Raw genomic sequence first — 20,257 nt, forward strand, 5'->3', positions numbered from 1 at the left:
ACAAGGAGATGCTGTGAAGAAAAGCAGAGGAATTCAGTGCTTGTAGAATCCTAACCTAGCACAGCCTGGGCTTCAGGGCTGACCCCTGGGAGTCGCTGTCTTTAGAATAGCGAGCTACAATACAACCTGGTGTAGTGGATAGAATTCTAGACTTATGGCCAGGAAGACCTGGGTTCAAATCCTGCCCTAGACACTTCTACCTGTGTGACCCTGGGCAAGTCACTTAAACTCTCTCTGTCTCAGGGTTGTCGTGAGCATCAAATGAAATAATATTTGTAAAGCACTTGGCACAGTGCCTGGCACATAGTAGGCACTATATAAGTGTAAGCTGCTATTATTATTATTAAGGTCAAATAAGATGATGTATGTAAAGTGTTTTGCAGATTTTAAAGGCACCATATAAATGTGACAACTTCTTCTTCTCCTCCTTTCCCTCTTCTCCCTATCCTCTTCTTCTTCCTTCTCCTCCTCTTCCTTCTCCTCCTTCTTCCTTCATCATCTCCTCTTCTTCCTCATGTGATTCCATGGATAGAGAACTAAGGAAACTCCTTCTACCAATACAGCTCATCCCTTGCTCAGGGATTTATAGCCTTAAGGAATTGCCTGAGGTACAGAGAAATTATCTTCCTAGGACTGTGTCAGAGCAAACCTGCACTCAGGTCTTTGTGACCCCGAGGCTGCCACTATCTTATTACAAATAATAATTATTTTTTTAATTTTAAACCCTTAACTTCTGTGTATTGACTTATAGGTGGAAGATTGGTAAGGGTAGGCAATGGGGATCAAGTGACTTGCCCAGGGTCACACAGCTGGGAAGTGTCTGAGGCTGGATTTGAACCTAGGACCTCCCGTCTCTAGGCCTGGCTCTCAATCCACTGAGCTACCCAGCTGCCCCTAATAATTATTTTTAAAAATATCGTTAATAATGTGAGTAAAGTGCATTGCTACCTTAAGTCACCATCTAAATGTGAACTAATAATAATGATGATGTAAAACACTTTGCAAAGCTTAATGTACTATGTAGACATCAGCTATCCTTTTATTCATATAAGTAAAGTGTTTTGAAAACTTTTAAGTGCTATATGTCAATTGTTCTTATCTTTATTCCAGTCTTCCAACTAGTTGGGAACATATATTAGTTGCTACTTAGCCTGCAGGCTCTATTTCATATACTAAATCTTAATTCCTTCAATTATACTAATTTGGCTTAACAACCATGTAACTCTGGATAGCCCGTTCAAGTCATCACATTCAGAGATGCCAAGGATAGCAATATCAGAAGGGTCCCATGGATGCCAAAGCGCTCACAGCCGCACTTTCTACGATAGCAAAGAACAATGTAGGTGCCCATCCACTGGGGAATGATTGAATAAATGGTGGTACCCAAACACCGTCATTCTCTAAGAAATGATGACTAAGATGAATACAGAGAATCATGGGAAGACTTCTCTGAAATAATGCTGAGCCAAGGAAGCAGAACTAAAAAAGTAACGATGAAGATAACCATGGAGAAGACGATAAAACAAAAAGGAAACAGCCCATTTCAATATCTCATTGGGAGAAACCTTGGGGATGTTCGTAGCTAGTAGAAATGGATCATAGCAAGCCAGTGGAGTCGCTTCTTGGCTCCCAAAGTGGGGAGGGAAAAGAGGAGGGAGAGAAAATGAATCTTGTAACTATGGAAAAATATTTAAAAATAAAAGAAACGGAATTTAAAAATAAAATAAAAATAATAAAAATAAAAATTATCCCTCGGAAAAAAGAAATGGGTCACAGCAATCAAAGAAACCATTTCAGTTTATTGAGACATATTTATATCTCATTTTGTAAAAGGAAGTCTAGACTCAGGATTTAAAAGTCAGAGGGGTGTAATGTGGGGGTGGGAATGGGACTGAGTTGCCAAAGAACTGACAGGAGTAAAGTGTAGACAAAGCTAATAAATGAGAGAATGATGGGGGATACAGGCTGCATACTGAGGACCAGGGCAAGTGGGCGGGTAGGGCACTTACTAGCCACAAAAGGGATGAAGGAAGTTGAGAAAAGCCCCCACCCCTAGTCTTTTTCTTCCCCATGTGTGATGATATGCACAAGATTCTTGTAATCGAGGTTTCCAGTCACATCGGGAGGGAAGGCTGCAAACATCTGGTCAATCTGTAACCAAACACAGCAAAACCCAAGGGTGAGAGGACTTGTTCTGAAGGGGAAGGTGCCACGGCTGAGACAGGACAGCTAGGTCAGGTCCCCAGAGACAGGGAAGGCAACTGATGACACACGCCTCACCACCTCCCCTTCCCTGATCGAGAAGCTTCAATGGCCTTCTTTTGCCTCCAGAATAGAGTGCAAATTTCTTTGGTTTTCAGGCTTTTCTCAATGGGTCCCCAGCTTGCTTTTCCAGGGTTACTAAATTTTACTATCCTTCACACATTCTACATTCCAGCCAAACTAGTTACTTGCTTTTGCTCATATATAACATTCCATCTCCTGTCCCCAAATCTTTGTACAGGTCAGAAGAATTTGCTTCCTTCTCACCTGTGTCAGTTAGAATTTCTAGCTTCCATTTGAGCTCAAATCACATGCATACTCATGCATGAAATACTCCATAATCCTCCCATCCCTGCTAGTGTACCCCCCATTCCTTCTCCCAAAAGTACTTTGTAGGGGAAGCTAGGTAGACGACAACTAGCTATGTGACCCTGGGCAAGTCTCTTAACCCCAGTCGCCTAACTCTTACTGCTTTTATGCCTTAGAACTCATAGTATCAATTTTAAGACATAAATAAGGGTTTTTAAGTATTTTTGTGTACATTATATATTTTAACCCTATCTTCTATCTTGTGATCAATACAGTATGTTGGGTCCAAGGCAGAAGAGCAATAAGGCTAGGCAATGGAGGTTAAGTGACTTGCCCAGGGTCACACAGCTAGGAAGTATCTGAGGCCAGATTTGTACCCAAGACCTCCTGTCTTTAAGGCTGGCTCTCCATCCACTAAGCCATCTAACTGCTTTTTGATATCTATTAAAATTATTTTGTTTTTAAAAACCTTACCCTCTATCTTAGAATGAACATTAAGTTTTGGTTCCAAGGCAAAAAAGTGGAAAGGGTTATTAAATTGGGATTAAGTGACTTGCCTAAGGTCACACAGCTAAGAAGCATCTGAGGCCAAATTCGACCCTAGGTCCTTCCATCTCTAGGCCAGACACTTAACTCACTGAGGCACCTACCTGCCCATATCTTTTATGTCTACTTATATGTGCATCTATTATTTCCCCCATAGAATGTAAGTTTCTTGAGGACAGAAATGGTTTCATTTTTGCCTTTGTAGCCTCAGCTTAGGATAATAACTGGGGGCAAAATGCTGGTTGATGAATTGAACCATGAATGTCACCCCTGACTCTGTGTCTAACCCTTTCTGACCTCCCCATGTACACAAAGGTACCTAAGATCTACTAAGCCAATGAGAAGGGTACTATGTCTTTCAGAGTATAAAACTGCACAGCCCCTAATAGCTGCAGACCCTCTGGAACTAGTCAGTTGTCCGATTCGAGGCAGCTGTCTGAGTTCCAAGAATAAAGGTATATAGGTACCTCTCTCTAAGTCAAGTCTAAGTGATACCTCAAGATGGTACTGAAGAGGAGCATCCACAGGATGGAGCTGGAGCCAGTTCATACCAGCCTTTCCTGAGCCTATGATTAAATGTTCAGTCCAAGCATTTAAGCCTTGAAAGTTGGCAAATGCTACAACTCAGGGATTGATTTATTGGTTTGTTGATTGTTTAGACTTAAGAAAGTGAGGGAGAAAAAAATGTTACTATTGCAGATTAAACTTAAAAGTGTGCCGTACATATATTTTTCCCCCAGAGAATTGGTGGTTAAATATTTACCAGCACATCACTTGGACCCTTCTTACACGAGTAAAGTATGTCCATAAAATCACTTTGTATGCTCTCAATAAAGCCAGCAATTAGGTAGACTGAGATTGACACACAGAATAGACTGAACTTGAGACTTGGTCTACAGTTCCTTGAAACTCCATGTCTGATCAACCCAAAGATCTGACAACTGTTTGGCAGTGACAAAGAGAGAGGAAAGAGATGGGAGTGAGGGACTTCATGAGGAGCCCAATAGGACACAAAGACGATGGCACTCTTGACTTGGTCTCTATCTACTCCCAACTGGTTTTCCAGCAGACTAGCCTATTTGCTTTTCCTTGAAGTCAGGGGCTGTCCCCTAAGCCTGAAATGCATTTCTCCTTCATTGCTGTCTCAAAGAATTCTTTATTTCCTTCAAGCTTAATTCAGTTGCTACAATCTATAGAGAATTATATATATATATATATTTAAACCCTTACCTTCCATCTCAGAATCAATACTGTATGTTGGCTCCAAGGCAGAAGAGCACAAAGAGCTAGGCAATGGGGATCTTATGACTTGCCAGGGCCAAACAGTTAGGAGGTATCTGAGGCTAGATTTGAACCCAGGACTTCCTGTCTTTAGGTCTCACTCTCATTCTACTGAGCTACCCTCTTATTACATTTTTGGACATGTTGATGCTGTCTCTTGCCTTGGATGATTATCTTTTCATAATGTATTCCTCCAATAGAATGTAAATTCCTTGAAGATGGGTATTCTTTTTCTTCCTCTCTCTGTATTAGCCCCTATCATGATGCCTGTGACACAGTAGGTGCTTAATAAACTCATGTTGAATTGAATTAAAATTACTGTGGTACAGTAGGAAAAAACACTGGCTTTTGATCAGAGAACCTGGATTCAAATCCTACCTCTGATGTTTTTTTATCTGCATGTCCTTGCTCAAGTCACTGCTCAGTTTCCTCCTCTGTAAAATGAGAGGGTTGGACTCCTGGCCCCTGAGGTGGCTTCCAACCCCAAATCTATGAGCCAATGATTATGAATTATAGAGGTATGGAAAATGTCTGTGGAATTCAGATGGATATCAAAAGGAATCCTGTTTTAGAAAGCCTGGGAAATAGGGGATTAAGTAACAAACACTACTATAGTTTGTATTCAATCACAGCAAGAGAGGAGAAGAATGGAGCTCACGGCTGTTCTTTATCATCGCTTGAGTTCTTAGGAAGGAAGGACAGCAGAATTCTAGCTAATCAATATGTAAAGTATAGCACTTTTAAGACTCTGTCCTGGGAGACTGGCTGCTATTTTTTCTTAAAGGAAGATCATTGAGCGTATCAATGCTAACGTCAGTCCAACAGGAAAGTGACAGTTTCAGCAGGTCTCCAAAGGCCATTCTGAAAATCCATTTTTCTATCCTTGCAAGACAGAGTGAAGAGCTGTGGGCCACCTGTGTTATAGGGAGGGTTCTGAAAATAGTAATAATTGAAATGTATGTCGCTTTTTATGTACATTATCTCACAACAATGCTGTGAAGCAACTGCTACAGTTTTCATCTTCATTTTACAGATGAGGAAACTAAGGTAGGTAATAAGATGTACTGAAGATGGCACTAGTGAAGTGATATTTGAAGGTTTTCTATGTTCCAGCTCCAAAGATCTCACCATCTTTTATTTAAAAAAAATCCTTACCTTCTGTCTTAGAATTGGTATTATATATTGGTTCCAAGGCAGAGTAGTAAGAGCTAGGCAATCCTTGTCCAGGATCACATAGCCAGGAAGTATCTGAGGTCAGATTTGAACCCAGGACCTCCCATCGCCAGGCCTGGCTCTATATCCACTGAACCACCAGTTGCCCTTCATTTCAAATCTAATTAGCATTTAGTAAGTATCTATTATATGATAGGCTTGATTCAAGGTACCAGGGATATAGTCCCTAAAATAACCCTTCTTGCCCACTCAAGGAGCTTATATGTATGCCCACCAGGTATGTGGACTGTGGGGCTGCTTCTTCTCAGTGATGGACACAAGGAATGACCCTTACCTCCTCTTTGGAAAATCTCTCTGCTTGAGTGGTGAGCATTTCTTGGATACTGCAAAGAGAGAAAGGCAGCCTTGTGATTTCAAAGGCAAGAAGCTAGGAAGAATATACCAATTGGGGAATGATGGAACAAATTGTAGAATATGGATTTTCAACTCTGTTCACCAATGAAGATCAGCAGCTAATCTATAATTTAGAGTCTCAGAGAATTCCCAAGGCACTGAAGGGTTAAATAATGTGCTGGGGTCATGTAGCCATTACACCTCAAAGGTTAGATTTGAACCCAGGTCTTGGTGACTCAGAGGCTGGCTCCGTATACACTAGGACAAATTGCTCCCATGAATGGGATGAGATTTTATTTAACCAAACAAATATGGAGGCTACAAAAAAATGAGTCTTGCTTCTTTTATCTAAATATTTTCTGTATCCTGATCCTGCTTTCAAGCATAAAGAGACCCAAGGGTTTAGCTCACAATAAAGGTAAGTTGAAATTAGAGAGCCAAAACTATGCCTGAATGTTAGGATTTTTCCTAACTGGGGGCTCTGAGCTATTATCATTATACTACTAATTTTTTTGTCTCCTATAAACTCCATAAAACAATAGACGATTGATCTGAGGGGCCATTATATTGCTCTTAGAATTAAAAAAAAATGAGCTAATTGTTATAACAGTGTTCTAAATTAAATATCCAGAGAGAAAGGGAAAGAAAGTGATGACTAAAGACGATACCCTAAACTCCACCCTCTATCCCATTTGATCCAGAGGAAATAGTAAAAGATTGGGAAGGATCTAGGACTTCTATTCAATAGAGAGAGGGGAGGAGAAAGGATGGAATACGAGCTGGCCAACACTCATGCAATATAGCAACATCCACATTATTTAGAAGAAAAAAAATTGTTCTGAAGGTAGGCATGGAAACAAATAGGAGAATTTTAATCTCTTGTTTATATACTTTAGTATGTTAGGGATTTTTTAAAGTCAGTGTGAATCTTTTCAAGGCATATCAAAACTTTATAGGAACACAGATTTTGAGTCTAGAAGTAGATTTAGAGGCCATGCAGTCCAACCTCAAAGGACAGACAGAGGGGGGAGCTGGGTAGCTCAGTGGATTGAGAGCCAGGTCTAGATATGGGAGGTCCTAGGTTCAAATCTGGCCTCAGACACTTCCCAGCTGTGTGACCCTGGGCAAGTCACTTGATCCCCATTGCCTACCCTTACCACTCTTCTGCCTTGCAACCAAAACACAGTATTGACTCCAAGACAGAAGGTAAGGGTTAAAAAAAAATTAAAAATACAGATAGAGACCTTTCCTAAAGTTGTACAAGGTGGGATTTGAGCCACTGTTCTGGAGGAAGAAAGTTCAGGAAGTTTTTCATTAAATCCACACACGTCCATTTTACACATTAGGGAGACTGATATTCAGAGGTGCTTCAATAACTTGCTCCCTCATACAAGAGATATCATTAGAAGCAACCTCCTCCTCCCACCAACATTTCTATATCTAATCTAATCCATATAATCCAGCTTAATCCTGGAGATTCAGATTCAGGTTCTATGATTACATATTTAGCATCCCTTTTCTTGATAATACAGTTCATCTATTACTGAGTTGATATTATAGCTAAAATATTCACTAGTGATGAAACCCTCCAAATTTAGTTATGATGATCTTGGGACAATAGACCCATAATCCATCTCTGGTTTATATTCTAAATCTTTTGAGATATTAGGACTTTACTGGACTTGAGCTCAGATAGTGAAATCTTTGCTAATTTACAATTATCTTCATGCCAAGATGAGTCAACAAAGGAAAACCTTAAGCATGGATTTTGATTTTTTTTCCTGAACAAACTATTTAAAAAAGAAGTTTGTACTTTTATATTTAAGCTTTGAAAAGATTCTTTTTGTTGTATTTGTTGTATTTGGATGACTATGTTCATGGATAGTTACTAAAATTATACATTTTTTAAGTTGGGAAAAATCGGAATTTATTTTCTACTTACTAATCAGACTTCAGCACTCCTTTGCCTTCAGGATCAAACACTTTGAATGCATTGAGAATAGTTTCTTCAGGGTCAGCACCTGAAATGGGAAGGAAAGGCTGGGATAAATGGGAAGTATATTTAAGCCAACTGAGATCCCTTAGATATAATGAAGAGAATCCTGAGAGCAGGAGAAGAGGAGTTGCAGGGCTCATGAGCCATCTTAAATGGATGAGAGTTATGGCTCCATCTTTGTATACCAGGGCTTAAAGGGGTTGAAAATTAGAGAGACCTGGCAATACTTGTTACTTCTCTAATAGGTGGAAACAATTAGGCTTAGGACCTAGTTAAGAATAATTAATAGGAATATAATAAATATAATATAATATAACATAATTAATATAATATAATAAATAGGAATAACATACTTGGTCTACTCCTTTGTCCTCTTCCCTACCACTTCCTCCCACCAGCTACCATACTCTAGGTAAGTTAGTTCCTCACTGACCAGGACTCATATTTTGTCTATCTCAATTGTGATCTCCTCAGAAGTGCCTGGTGTTCCCACTGTCCTCTCATGGTCCCTTATGTTTCAAATCTCTAAATCTCCTCTTCACCCTCAACTGAATTTATTTAAACAAAAGTTGATTTCAAGGCACTGTTGGAATTACTTGGTCTGGGGCCATTTCATGGCATTTGTCTTGGGCACTGGAGTTTCTAGTTTCCAATCTTTGCAAAGATTTAAAACAAAGCAGGTTCTCTGTACCCTAGCGTCTTCCCCTGTGAATGCTACACCCACTGATTTTTTTAAACATGTATCTTCTGTCTTATCAATACAAAATATCAATTCAACAAAAGAACTATAAGAGCTAAGCAATGAGGGTAAGTGACTTGCCCAGGGTAACATAGCTAGGAAGTGTCTGAGGCTGGATTTAAGCCCAGGTCCTCCCAACTCCAGGCCTGGCTCTCTCTCCACTGAGCCCTCCTATACCCACTGATTTTCAAGAGAAAACTATGCCTGGGGCATAAAGTAAAGCCTGAAGATCAATTCTTACTGAGAATAAAAGATTTTCAGGGAAATCTCAGTATTCTAATATCTGTCTCCCCATTGTTACACAAATTTCCTAGCTTCCCACAGTATCTTCACAGTCCTCCTTTCTCTGAGATACAGAGTTTACAGGCCTTGTTTGTCCTTCTCATCAGCCCACTCACCCTTAAGTTTTTCCCCAAACATGGTCAGGAAGACAGTGAAGTTGATTGGTCCAGGAGCCTCCTTGATCATTTCATCAATTTCTTCATTTTTCACATTCACACGACCTAGGAGGACACAAACCAAACAGTGGGGAGTGTAAAGGGGAGGAACTTGTGAGAGGATGAAGTGGTCCAGGGGCCAGAGGCTGGCCTGAGGGGTCAGAAAATTGGGGGTAAAGTCCTAGCTCTGGCAAGGGTGTGTGGTGATGGGCAAGACCTCTTTAAGTCCCTGGGTATTAGGTCCTCCCCCACAGAATGTGGGAGCTTTTTCTTTGGAGATTCTCAGCCCTCCTCCCTGTTCTGCATTATATGGTTGAAGTTCCCTCCCAGCTCTGACACTCCATGCTCTTAAGACATCTCCCAGCTTGGATATTCTCTGTCTAAAGCCCCTCATTGTTTAAACATTTTATCATCCTGTTGTTCTCAGCCTTTGGAGTTGATCGCCTTATGAAAATCAGAGCTTTATAGGGAGGACTCCTACAGTCTTCTTCAGAACAGAAGCACCCTAGACTCAGGCTCACAGAATCTTGGATCAGTAAGTCACCTTTCAGGTCATGTTCTGAACAGGAAACCGCTTCTCCCAATATCTCCATAAAGGACAGGCATTATAGCCCTGCAGAAGGAGCTCAAGATTAGGACTCAAGACACCTGGGATCAAATCTGAACTCTGCTAATTAATGCCTGGATGACCTTGGGCCAGTCTCTGCTTTTCTGGGCCGTTATTACTTCATGAATGAAAGGAAGGGGATTAGACTCAGTAACCAGCTCTAAGCCCTATGTCTATGACCATACGGACCTTTAGCTTCCAATGGAAGACCCTTGGTGATTGGGAGATCATTACTTCCCATGGCAGCTCCATTCACTTTGGGACAGTTGTATCCATTAGGAAACTTTCAATTATATATAGTTACATTATTACGCCCATTTTACAGGCTAGAGAAACTGAAGTTCAAAGAGGATAAGCCATACAGTGAATGCCATATAACAGACAAAACAAAAACTATCTAATCAAAGACCATTTAAAGGGTTCTTTTTGATCCTGTTCCCATGTAACACATGTTTAAAGTTTTACTATTATGGCATAATTAAATTCTAAGCAGACACAAACTTGAGTCTTCAACAGAGATTATTCTCTTCCTCCCACCATAATGAAATGCTTTTTCCATCTCTCAGTAAATGGGAATGTAGGATGGGTTATGGGTATAGTAGAGTGTTACATATATTATTGGCCAAAGTTTGTTATACTTGGTCATTTTGCGTGTGTGTGTGTGTGTGTGTGTGTGTGTGTGTGTGTGTGTGTGAACAGACAGTTCTATCATAAGGTATAACAGCAAAATTCACCATTAAAACTTTAAAATAAAAATAGTTTTCCCATATCAGTACCCTATCATGTCTGCTCTCGTGCACTCAGAAGAGGTAGGAATCCAGCCCAACTCAAGACCTACCAAGGGCAGCAAACGTATCCCTCAGATCTGCTTTATCAATGAATCCATCCCGGTTCTGGTCCATGATGGTAAATGCCTGTTGAAGCAGGAGAGAGAACAGAGATGGTCATTCAGAAGCCCAGGGGAAGCTGGAGAAGATTAAGGATAATTAATTGCTTCAAGAGCCAGTGGATATGTCAAGAGAGGAGTAGAGGGATTCATGCTATTTTTTAAGTCCTTTGGGAACATTATCTCCCCAAATATCTTGTTACTTCTGCCTATACCATCCCACAGCATCCTGAGTTGATTCCTTCATTCCAGAGATTGAGGCAGAGTGAGTGAGAAGGGCATGTAGGAGGTGGCACATTCTTTCTGGAGATTAACCAGGATATTCCTCCCTAAGAGTCCCTGTCTATGATAAGAATGGAGTTTAAGATAGCCAAGTGACAAGAAAGTCAATGATTTTTTTTTAAAAAGTGGCTTCATTCACACTCAATATTGATAGTAGCATTTTTTGTGGGAAAAATGGAAACAAAGTAGATGTCCAGCCATTAGAGAATTGCAGTACATGAATATAATGTAATAGTGATGAGCTGAAAGGGAAGCCAAATGGGATGAATTCAGAGAAGCATGGAAGGTTCATATGGACTGATGCAAAGGAAATAATCAGAGTCAATAGGATAATATGCACCAGGACCCCGAGCAACATGAATGTAAAGGACAACAATACAACAATTGAAACTGGATGCTAGGAGACAGCTAAGTGGTTCAGTGGATAGAGAGCCAGGCCTAAAGACAGAAGGTCCTGGGTTCAAATCTAGCATCAGTCAATGTGACCCTGGGCAAGTCACTTAACTCGCATTGCCAGCCCTTACAGCAGTCTTAGAACTGATACTTAGAATACTTTGAATGCTACAAAATATGAAATATAAATTCATATAAAATATGAATGCTATAAAATTCTAGAGACCAAGCTTAGCTCCAAGAGATAAAACTTGCTTCCTCCTATGGATATGGAACACGATATCTAATGTTAGACTTTTCCCAAGGTGTTGGTTAATTTTGCTGAAATGTTTTTTTTTTCCTTTTTCTTGTTTGGGTTATCTTGGGACATGTAGATGATATGAAGACAAAAGGCATCAATAAAAATTTATTTTTAAAATGTCCAGGAGAGAAAGCCTAAGGACAATTGATAGCAGCTTTTCTATGCCACAAGTTATCCTCAAAAAGGATCTTTGATATTAAACAAAGTGGTGGGTTTTTTTTGAGAGTCAAGAATAACTTAATTTTTCAAATTATTTATTTATTTAAAATATTTTCCCAAGTTTACATGATTCCTTTTTTTCCTTCCTCTCTTCCCTCCCCCTCCCAGAGCTGACAAGCAATTGCACTGAATTGTACAGATATTATCACTTCATATCTATTTCCATATTTTCATTTTTGCTATAGAATGATCCTTTAAAGCCTAAACCCCAAATCGTATGCCTATATATACAAGTGATAAATGATAAGTCATATGTTTTCCTTTTGCCTTTCTACTCCCATAGTTCTTTCTCTCAATGTGGAAAATATTCTTTCTTTTAAGTCCTTCAGGAGTGTCCTGGAATATTGCATTGCTGCTAGTAGTAAAGTCCATTACACTGGATCATTCCACAACGTTTCACTTTCTGTGTATAGGGTTCTCTTGGAAGAATTACTTAATGTCGAAGCCTTGGATGAGACAGTAGTGATGGTCTAGTGTAGAAACAACTTGAAAAGAACATAGATAGAAAAGAATGTGGATAGTGCCAGGTCCAGAGTCAAGAAGATTCATCTTCATGAGATCAAATCTGGCCTCAGACACTTACTAGCTGTGTGACCCTGGGCAAGTCACTTCATCCTCTTTGTCTCAGTTTCCTCATCTGTAAAATGAGCTGGAGAAGGAAATGGCAAACCACTCCAGTATCTTTGCCAAGAAAACATCAAATGGGCAAGTCACTTCATCCTGTTTGCCTCAGTTTCCTCATCTATAAAATGAGCTGGAGAAGGAAATGACAAACTACTCCAGTATCTTTGCCAAGAAAACACCAAATGGGCAAGTCACTTCATCCTGTTTGCCTCAGTTTCCTCATCTGTAAAATGATCTGGAGAAGGAAATGGCCAACTACTCCAGTCTCTTTGCCAAGAAAATCTCAAATGGGGTCATGAAGAGTAAGGCAGGACTGAAAGTGACTAAACAATATCCTTACATGTGAAAGACAATATTTTAATTGTCCAAGGGAACTTGGAGAGAAGGAATACTATTGCTTGAACCTGGCTTTCCAACAGGGCTCCTTTAAAATGGATTGCTCCAATATGGAAATATGGATTGCATGAATAATCTATATGGAATAACCTGGTATAACCTATATGTCAGACTAGTTGCTGCCTAGGGGTGAGGAGGAAGGGAAGGAGAAAATCTTAATCCTAAAATGTCAGAAAACAATTGTCAAAAATTGTTCCTAAATGTGACTGAAAAAATAAATTAAAAAAATGAAAAAATGAACTGGACTTCTCCAGCTTAATCCAGGACTGTGGAGACTCAGATGTATCCTGTCTTCAATTGAACAGGCGTAGGTTAAACCCCCAGCTGCTAGCACTTTCTCTTCCCAAAATTTCCTCCTATTTATTTTGTATAGTAAAGATGCTTGAGTTCATATCCCCCGCTCTGACATATACTGGCTGAGAGGCCCTGGATGAGTCATTTTAGTTCTCAGTGTCCCAGGCAACCATCTAAAGTCATAAGTGTTATTTGTTGTTGTCGTTTAGTCATTTCATGACTCCATGGTTCCACTTGGGGTTTTCTTGGCCTAGAGATATTGGAGAGATCTGCCATTTCCTTCTCCAGTTCATTTGACAGATGAAGAAACTCGGGCAAACAGAGTTCTGGGACTTAGCCAGGTTCACACAGCTAGTAAGTGTCTGAGGTCAAATTTGAACTCAGGTCCTCCTGAATCTGGGGTACCACCTAGTTGAGAAGGCATTCATCTAAATCGGTGGAGGGAATTTAATCCCTGGGAACTCCCTTCAGCAATGAAATAGGCAATCTGATTAAACAAACCAAAAGGAAACCACCCACTACTTAAGGAGAAGGAACTTTGCCATTTCTTCCCTGGTATCTTCAGTGTTCACAGTGCCTGGCACATAATAGGTGCTTCACGACTCTTTGGGATTGATTGCTAGGTGAGCAGTGCAGCATGATCATTAGGGAGCTAATCTTGGAATCAGGAGAGCCTGAGTTCAAGACCCACCACACTAGCTCTGGGATTTTAGCTTCTCTGGCCGAGATAACACTGAGTTTCAGGGCAGATGTGGACTATGTTGATGGAGGCATTTTCCCCACTGGGAGTTCCCTACACTGATCAAACCAGACCCTGTGCCAGGGCTAAGGAAACAAAGCCCAAAATAGCATCTGCCCTCGAGGATTTTCTATTCTACTAGAGGGTCCATAGAAAAGAAAAGGCGTATGAGCCAGATCAATACAAAATACAAAGGAATACAGAATCTTTTTTTCTTTTAGAAGTAGGGAGGATCACTAACAACTGAGGGAACCCTGGAGGAATCACGGAGTTCCCGGAGTCAGAAATGAGGTGGGAGGCTTTCCATGCAAAGGGGTGAGAATAGCTTATGCCAAGGTTTGGAGGTGGGAGATGAGGGGGATGGAATGTCACATACAAGGAATATCGAGTCGGTCCGGTGGGCTAGAATAGGGAAAAGATGAGAAGGAGTAATGGGTTATCAGCAGTGAAAGGCAGATTGGAATTGGCTGGCGAAGGGCTTTAACTTCACATAACCAAAATGTTCTCTCAGTCTTCTAGGAATCACATAGAAGGAATAACCTGATGGAAAGATTAAAGGTTTCATGGAGCTCATTCATTTCAAGGAAGGGAACTTACCTCCTTGAATTCCTGGATCTGCGTCTGCTCGAACATGGAGAACACATTGGAGTTCGCTCCCTCGGCCCTCTTCTTTGCTTTTTTGGGTGCCTGGGGAGAGGATGCCCAGCATTAGAAAAAAGCAACAGGCTGGAGTCCAGGAAAGTGAGTTTGAGTTCCAGCTTCGCCAGGTACTAATCAAACACATGGCGACCTTGCGTAGGGCCGGCCCCTCTTTATCCTGGAAATCTCTCTGAAAATCAGGACTATGTCCTGCTCTACTGACCCTCAAAGCATGGCAAGACATATAACTGCAAGGAGCCTGAGAGATTATCTAATCCAGTCTCCTCATTATACTAGAGGAAGAGAAGGGGCCTAGAGACGGTTTTAAACCCAAGGTCGCCCAAGGAGGAATAGCAGACATGAGTGTTGGGAAGGTAGAATGAGATCATAGATGGGAGAGGGCTTGGCTCGATTTAGTAAGTAGAAATGATGCATAGTAACTACAGACCTGCACAGTCCTATGGGGTCTTCTCCATGGCCAGCGTCTGGCATATAAAAAAAGCTTAATAAATGCTTTGATCAACTGACTAGCCAGCTTTAAAAAAAATTAAACCCTTTCTGTCTTAGAACCAATACTGTGTTCCATGGCAGAAGATTAGTAAGGGCCAGACAATGGGGGATTAAGTGACTTACCCAGGGTCCCCTAACTCCAGGCCTGCTTCTCTATCCACTGAGCTATCTAGCTGCCCCCAAATTAATTAAGTAATGTACTTACCCCCCACAAATGCAACCCCAAATATTCTTTCTTCCTCCCTTCCTTTCTTTCTTTCTCTCTCTTTCTCTCCCTTTCTTCCTCCCTCTCTCCTCTTTCTTCCTTCCTTCCTCTCTCTCTTTCTTTCTTTCTTCCTTCCTTTCTTTTTCTTTCTCTCTCNTTAGAATTGATACTAAGTATAGGTTTCAAGGCTGAAGAGTGGTAAGGGCCAGAAAATTGGGGTTAAGTGACTTGCCCAGGATCAAACAGCTAGAAAGTACCTAGAATCATATTTGAACCCAGGACCTCCCAGCTCTAGGCTTGGCTCTCAATTGAAGCCACCTATCTGCCCCCAAGACTGACTAATTCTTTAGCCTTAATCATAAGTTCTCTCCTGTAGGGTTAGCTGTTCCTTAAGCAGAATGAGCTCATTTTGCTCCTGCCTCTGTATGACCCAATTTAATAACCAAAAGGGCCTACAGGATGTAAAAAATTGCACTCGGCACAATGGATACAAGGACGAAACTCCAAATTGCCCTAGAATTAACATTCTAATTGCTGTGGGCTGGGAGAGAGGACAGCCAATTTCTGTATATACAGACAAGTAGAATCTAGAGTTGAGAATCATGAGGTAGAAGGAGATATCTAGAAAAAATGGTTTAGGATTAAGGAAGAAGAGTAGATGACCGTGTCAAACAGCAGCAGATAGGAGTAGAGGAAAGACAGTGCTGTAGGGAGACGTGGGTTTGAATCCTGTCTCTGACAAATTACAGAATCATAGACTGAGAACAGGGAAGGACCTCAGAAGTCATCTAGTCTGACTTCCCTAATTTTACAGCCGAGGAAACTGAGGCCCATCATGGTGAAATGACTTGCTCAGGGTTACATAGTTAGCAAATAGGAGGTCTTCAGAATCCAAATCCAATGTTCTTTCCACTAAGTATCGTCCTTGCCTACTGATTCTGGGATTCTGAGCCTTGGACACCAGCCAGGTTTAAATTTAAGTCTAGATCTTTAAAACTTTTGAGACCTCAGGAAAATCTCTTCAACTCTCTGGGCCTCTGGTTCCTCCTATATAAAACGAGGTGGGGGGAAGGGATGCACTAGATGACCCCTAAATTCCCTTTAGTGCTGGATTTAAGATCAGAGGAACAAAATTCAAATCCTGTCTTTTGTTATTGTCCACCTGGATCGACTCAAGCCATCCATTTCACTTTAGCATCATTCTCTGTAAAATGGCGAAGTTGGAACAGATGGATGAACCCTAGAGTCCCTTCCCACTCTAAATCTGCGATCACGAGCCTGTACATTTTCTTCCCTGCCTTTCCTCGAGTAAAGGTTTTCACTGCTCTCCCTGGGCCTTAGTTTCCCCATCTGTAAAAGGGAGGATAGAGACCAGACAACACCCAAGTTCCTTTCCAGTTCTGAGTCCGGTCTCATTTTTTCCCGGAGTGGGTTCCAGAATTTGCTGCCATCCAATTCAGTCCACCGATGAAAAAACTAACTAAATAGAATCGCACATTCTGGTGCTGCCTACTTTGGGGAAAGCGAACAAAAAAGGCTGGGAGAAAGATGTTAACCTTTGACCCTTCCAAAGAAATATATATGTATACACACATGGGCATATAGAATTCTGTAATATATTTACATATCGTGTAAGATCTATTTCTATAAAATATAATTGTACACACACACCACACACACACACACACACACTTATATACATTCTTTCCTCTAGGTGCCCAAACAAGAAAAAAGAATTACAATTTGATCCTTAAAAGCATTCAATCCCATTTTGCAAACCTTGGGAGTTATTGATTTCGAGAGAGGTCAGTCGACAACCCATAAAAAACCCCAGCTCTTTCTTATTCTGTTTTTCTTCTTCTATTCCCTGGGAGGCTGCATTATTTGTGGCCCGTCTGTGTATTGACTGGGGTTCCATCACGAGAAGCAATGGATCGAACCCTGTGTAGCCTGAGTACTGCAAACTGTGTCGAAGGGGAAAGAGCGTGGAATTGGAGGCCGGCCCACTTGGGTTCCAAGCCGAGCTCAGCTCCCGGCTAACTGTGTGATCTTTGGAGGGGTCACTTTCTTGGACAAGTCACCTTCCTGAGCCTCAGTTTCCTTACCTGTAAAACAAAGGCAGTGGACTAGGTGATTTTAGAGCTTAAAAAGTAGGGGGGAGGGGGCATCTGGGTAGCTCAGTGGATTGAGATCCAGACCTAGAGACGGGAAGTCCTAGGTTCAAATCCAGCCTCAGACACTTCCCAGCTGTGTGACCCTGGGCAAGTCACTTGTCCCCCATTGCTCACCCTTACCACTCTTCTGCCTTGGAGCCAATACACAGAAGTTAAGGGTTTAAAAATAAAAAGTAGGGGGGGCTGGGAATGGGGTTAGGGGAGGGGAAGACCAGGTGGTAGAGTGGAAATAGTCCTAGTTCTGGACTCAAAGAGGTCAGAGACACAAGTTCAAATCCTGTTTCAGACACCTAGTGGTGTGCCATCCTGGGCAAGTCCCAGAACTTTCTCTCAGCCTCACTCTCCCCATCTGTAATGTGGTGATAATAATCATATTGATGGCTATCAGAACCTTGGTGGCCTAGAATGACTTCTCTTTTCTTGGGTCTCAATCTCCTCATGTATAGAATCAGACCTAGATCAATTGGCTTATGTGGTCCCTCCTGGCTCTTAGATCTGTGACCTTATGTCCTCTCTTGACCTTGATTTTCCTATCTGTAAAATGGAGATATTGGACTAGATGACCTTTAAGGACCCTTCAAACTCAATAGATATAATCTAAGACGGGGACTTTATCTTTTGGGTGCCCTGTTTTGCTTTGGTAGGAGCAGCTAGACTTGCAGTCAAGAAGACTCATCTTCCTGGCTTCAAATCCAGTCTCAGACATTCCCTAGCTATGTGACTCTGGCCAAGTCACCTAACCCTATTTGCCTCAGTTTCCTTGCCTATAAAATGACCGGGAGAGGGAAATGGCCAACCATTCCAGTATTTCTGCTAAGAAAATCCCAAATGGGATCAAGAAGAGTTGAACGTGATTGAAATGACTGAACCATTCCGGTATCTTTGTCAAGAAAACCCCTAAATGGGATATAATTCGGGGTGGAGACTCTAAAGGAGCACCCCAGTGCAAATACTAATACTATGGAAATAGGTCTTGATCAATGACACATGTAAAAAAAAAATTCCAAAAAAGTAGAATTGCTTATTGGCTACTGGAGCGGGATTGGGAGGAGAAGAGGGAAAGAACAGGAATGGTGGAACCATGGAAAAATATTCTTAATTAATTAATTAGTTAATTAGACTTAATTTTTAAAAAAGAAAAGAAAACTCCTAAATGGGATTTAGATAGGACTGAACAGCAATAACAACACTGCTTTTGTCGTTGGGGGAAGCCTAAAGACTCCTCTTTAAAAGAATGTTTTAAACTAGGGTTACAAAGGAAAATCTAGCTGTCAAAATAGTCAGAGAAAACAAGCGAATGGCCCCCAGGTGAATCTCCCTGGCCATGTGTTTGCTCGGGTTCTTCATCTACAGAAGGAAGAAGGTAGACCAGATGGCTTCTGAGGACCCATCCAACTCTGAATAGACATCTGAACATCCTAAGTCAATGCCTCGCTCTGAGCCTCAGTTTCCTTATCTGTAAAATGAGGGGGAAGGGGTCCTGTTGAATTGACTCCGAGGTCCCTCCTAGCTCTAAGTCTTTGGTCCTGATTCCTCGCCCAGAGCGGCCAGAGAGATTCTCATTTGAGGAAAGGCCCCCCCTTGGGTGTTTGGGATCTTTTGGGGGGCCCCCTCTCTCCTCCACCCTCGTCCTGGCCAGACCCAGGCCCCACTCACCATGGCGGAGATGCCCAACAAGTCCTCCTTCTGCCCGACAAGTGGGATTCCTCCTGCTGCCCCTCCCTCCCGGCCAGCCTGAAACAATAAATACTTCCCGCTCGGGGCTAAGAATAGCCTCATGACCACTTTTGGCAGTGATAGGTAAGGAGGCCCCACCTAGGCCCCCCCCCCCCATCTCCATTCTATTCTGTTGACTCTTGTTCACGAATAACAACTCGTGTCACTCACCGGGTGACATGTGAGACCCTTTCAAGGTTACCGAGGAGCCCCAGCAGCTGTGTCCGGCCGGCCGGGGGAGCTGCTGACAGCGGAGGCATTCCGCAGGGCTCAGGCGGGGACGCTGGCCAGCCGCTCCCCCAGAGAAGAGCCAGGAGCCAAGAAGCCCTGAAGGTCAGAGTGGAAGGGCCGCCCCGCCCCCGGGAAAAAGGGGCCTCTCCAGAGAGAATTGTCGGGACACAGCCTGGGGATCCGGGAGCCTGAGTGAGCCCTGGGCTCCGCTCTCGCACGGACCCCCTGGCGGAGACCCTGCCTGGCTCCTCCTCTCCAGGACGGAGCTAGACGGGTGGCAGAGTGGGTAGCCCCAGCATCTGAAGTCGGGAAGGTCCAGATTCAAATTCTGTTTCACACACCCTGGGCAAGTCACTGAACTTTCAGCCTCACTCTCCTCATCTCTAAAGTGGGGCTAATAATCATATTGAACACTTATATAGCAGTTACTATGTGCCAGGCACCATACTAAATGCTGACCTTTATATAGTAGTAGTAGGAGAAGGAGGACTGGTGGTGGTAGTGGTGATAGTAGTAGTAGTAGTAGTAATAGTAGTGGTAGTAGTAGTAGTGGTAGTAGTAGTAGTAGTAGTAGTAGTAGTAGTAGTAATAGTAGTAGTAGTGGTAGCAGGACCAGTGGTAGTAGTAGTGGTAGTAGTAGTAATAGTAGTAGTAGTGGTAGTAGTAGTAGTAGTAGTAGTAGTAGTAGTAGTAGTAGTAGTAATAGTAGTAGTAGTAGTAATAGTAGTAGTAGTGGTAGCAGGACCAGTGGTAGTAGTAGTAGTAGTGGTAGTAGTAGTAATAGTAGTAGTAGTAGTAGTAGTAGTAGTAGTAGTAGTAGTAGTAGTAGTAGTGGTAGTAGCAGTAGTCGTAGTAGTAATAATGAAGTAGAAGTAGTGGTGGTAATGGTAATGATAATAGTGGTA

General features: G+C 41.9%; 1 protein-coding gene across 2 annotated transcripts; it reads right to left on the minus strand.

The window, feature by feature from the left end:
* Window positions 1–1,779: 1,779 nt before the first annotated feature.
* MYL2 (myosin light chain 2) lies at window positions 1,780–19,126 on the minus strand. 2 transcript variants are annotated; one of them, XM_044658785.1, is made up of 8 exons: window positions 19,062–19,078; window positions 14,965–15,001; window positions 14,475–14,564; window positions 10,582–10,657; window positions 9,098–9,202; window positions 7,907–7,985; window positions 5,906–5,954; window positions 1,780–2,151 (listed from the first exon to the last, which is right to left on the minus strand). In XM_044658785.1, exons 3-8 carry the CDS (start codon window positions 14,508–14,510, stop codon window positions 2,053–2,055), a joined length of 444 nt encoding a protein of 147 aa, XP_044514720.1. In that variant the 5' UTR covers window positions 14,511–14,564; window positions 14,965–15,001; window positions 19,062–19,078; the 3' UTR covers window positions 1,780–2,052. The 2 variants fall into 2 exon arrangements, with proteins under 2 accessions (XP_044514720.1, XP_044514719.1); XM_044658784.1 differs by lacking the exon at window positions 14,965–15,001 and having other exon boundaries at window positions 19,062–19,126.
* Between the last annotated feature and the right edge of the window lie 1,131 nt (window positions 19,127–20,257).

Source organism: Gracilinanus agilis, chromosome 1, assembly GCF_016433145.1.
Source record: "Gracilinanus agilis isolate LMUSP501 chromosome 1, AgileGrace, whole genome shotgun sequence".
NCBI lineage: Eukaryota > Metazoa > Chordata > Mammalia > Didelphimorphia > Didelphidae > Gracilinanus > Gracilinanus agilis.

What these genes read in the sequence shown, in the direction of transcription:
- MYL2 (XM_044658784.1), bottom strand. An exon ending in AGATCCAGGAATTCAAGGAG is followed by an intron (nt 10,658 to 14,474) that starts GTAAGTTCCCTT and finishes CTGCTTCAACAG; the next exon opens with GCATTTACCATCATGGACCA. An exon ending in GTTTGGGGAAAAACTTAAGG is followed by an intron (nt 7,986 to 9,097) that starts GTGAGTGGGCTG and finishes TTCCCATTTCAG; the next exon opens with GTGCTGACCCTGAAGAAACT.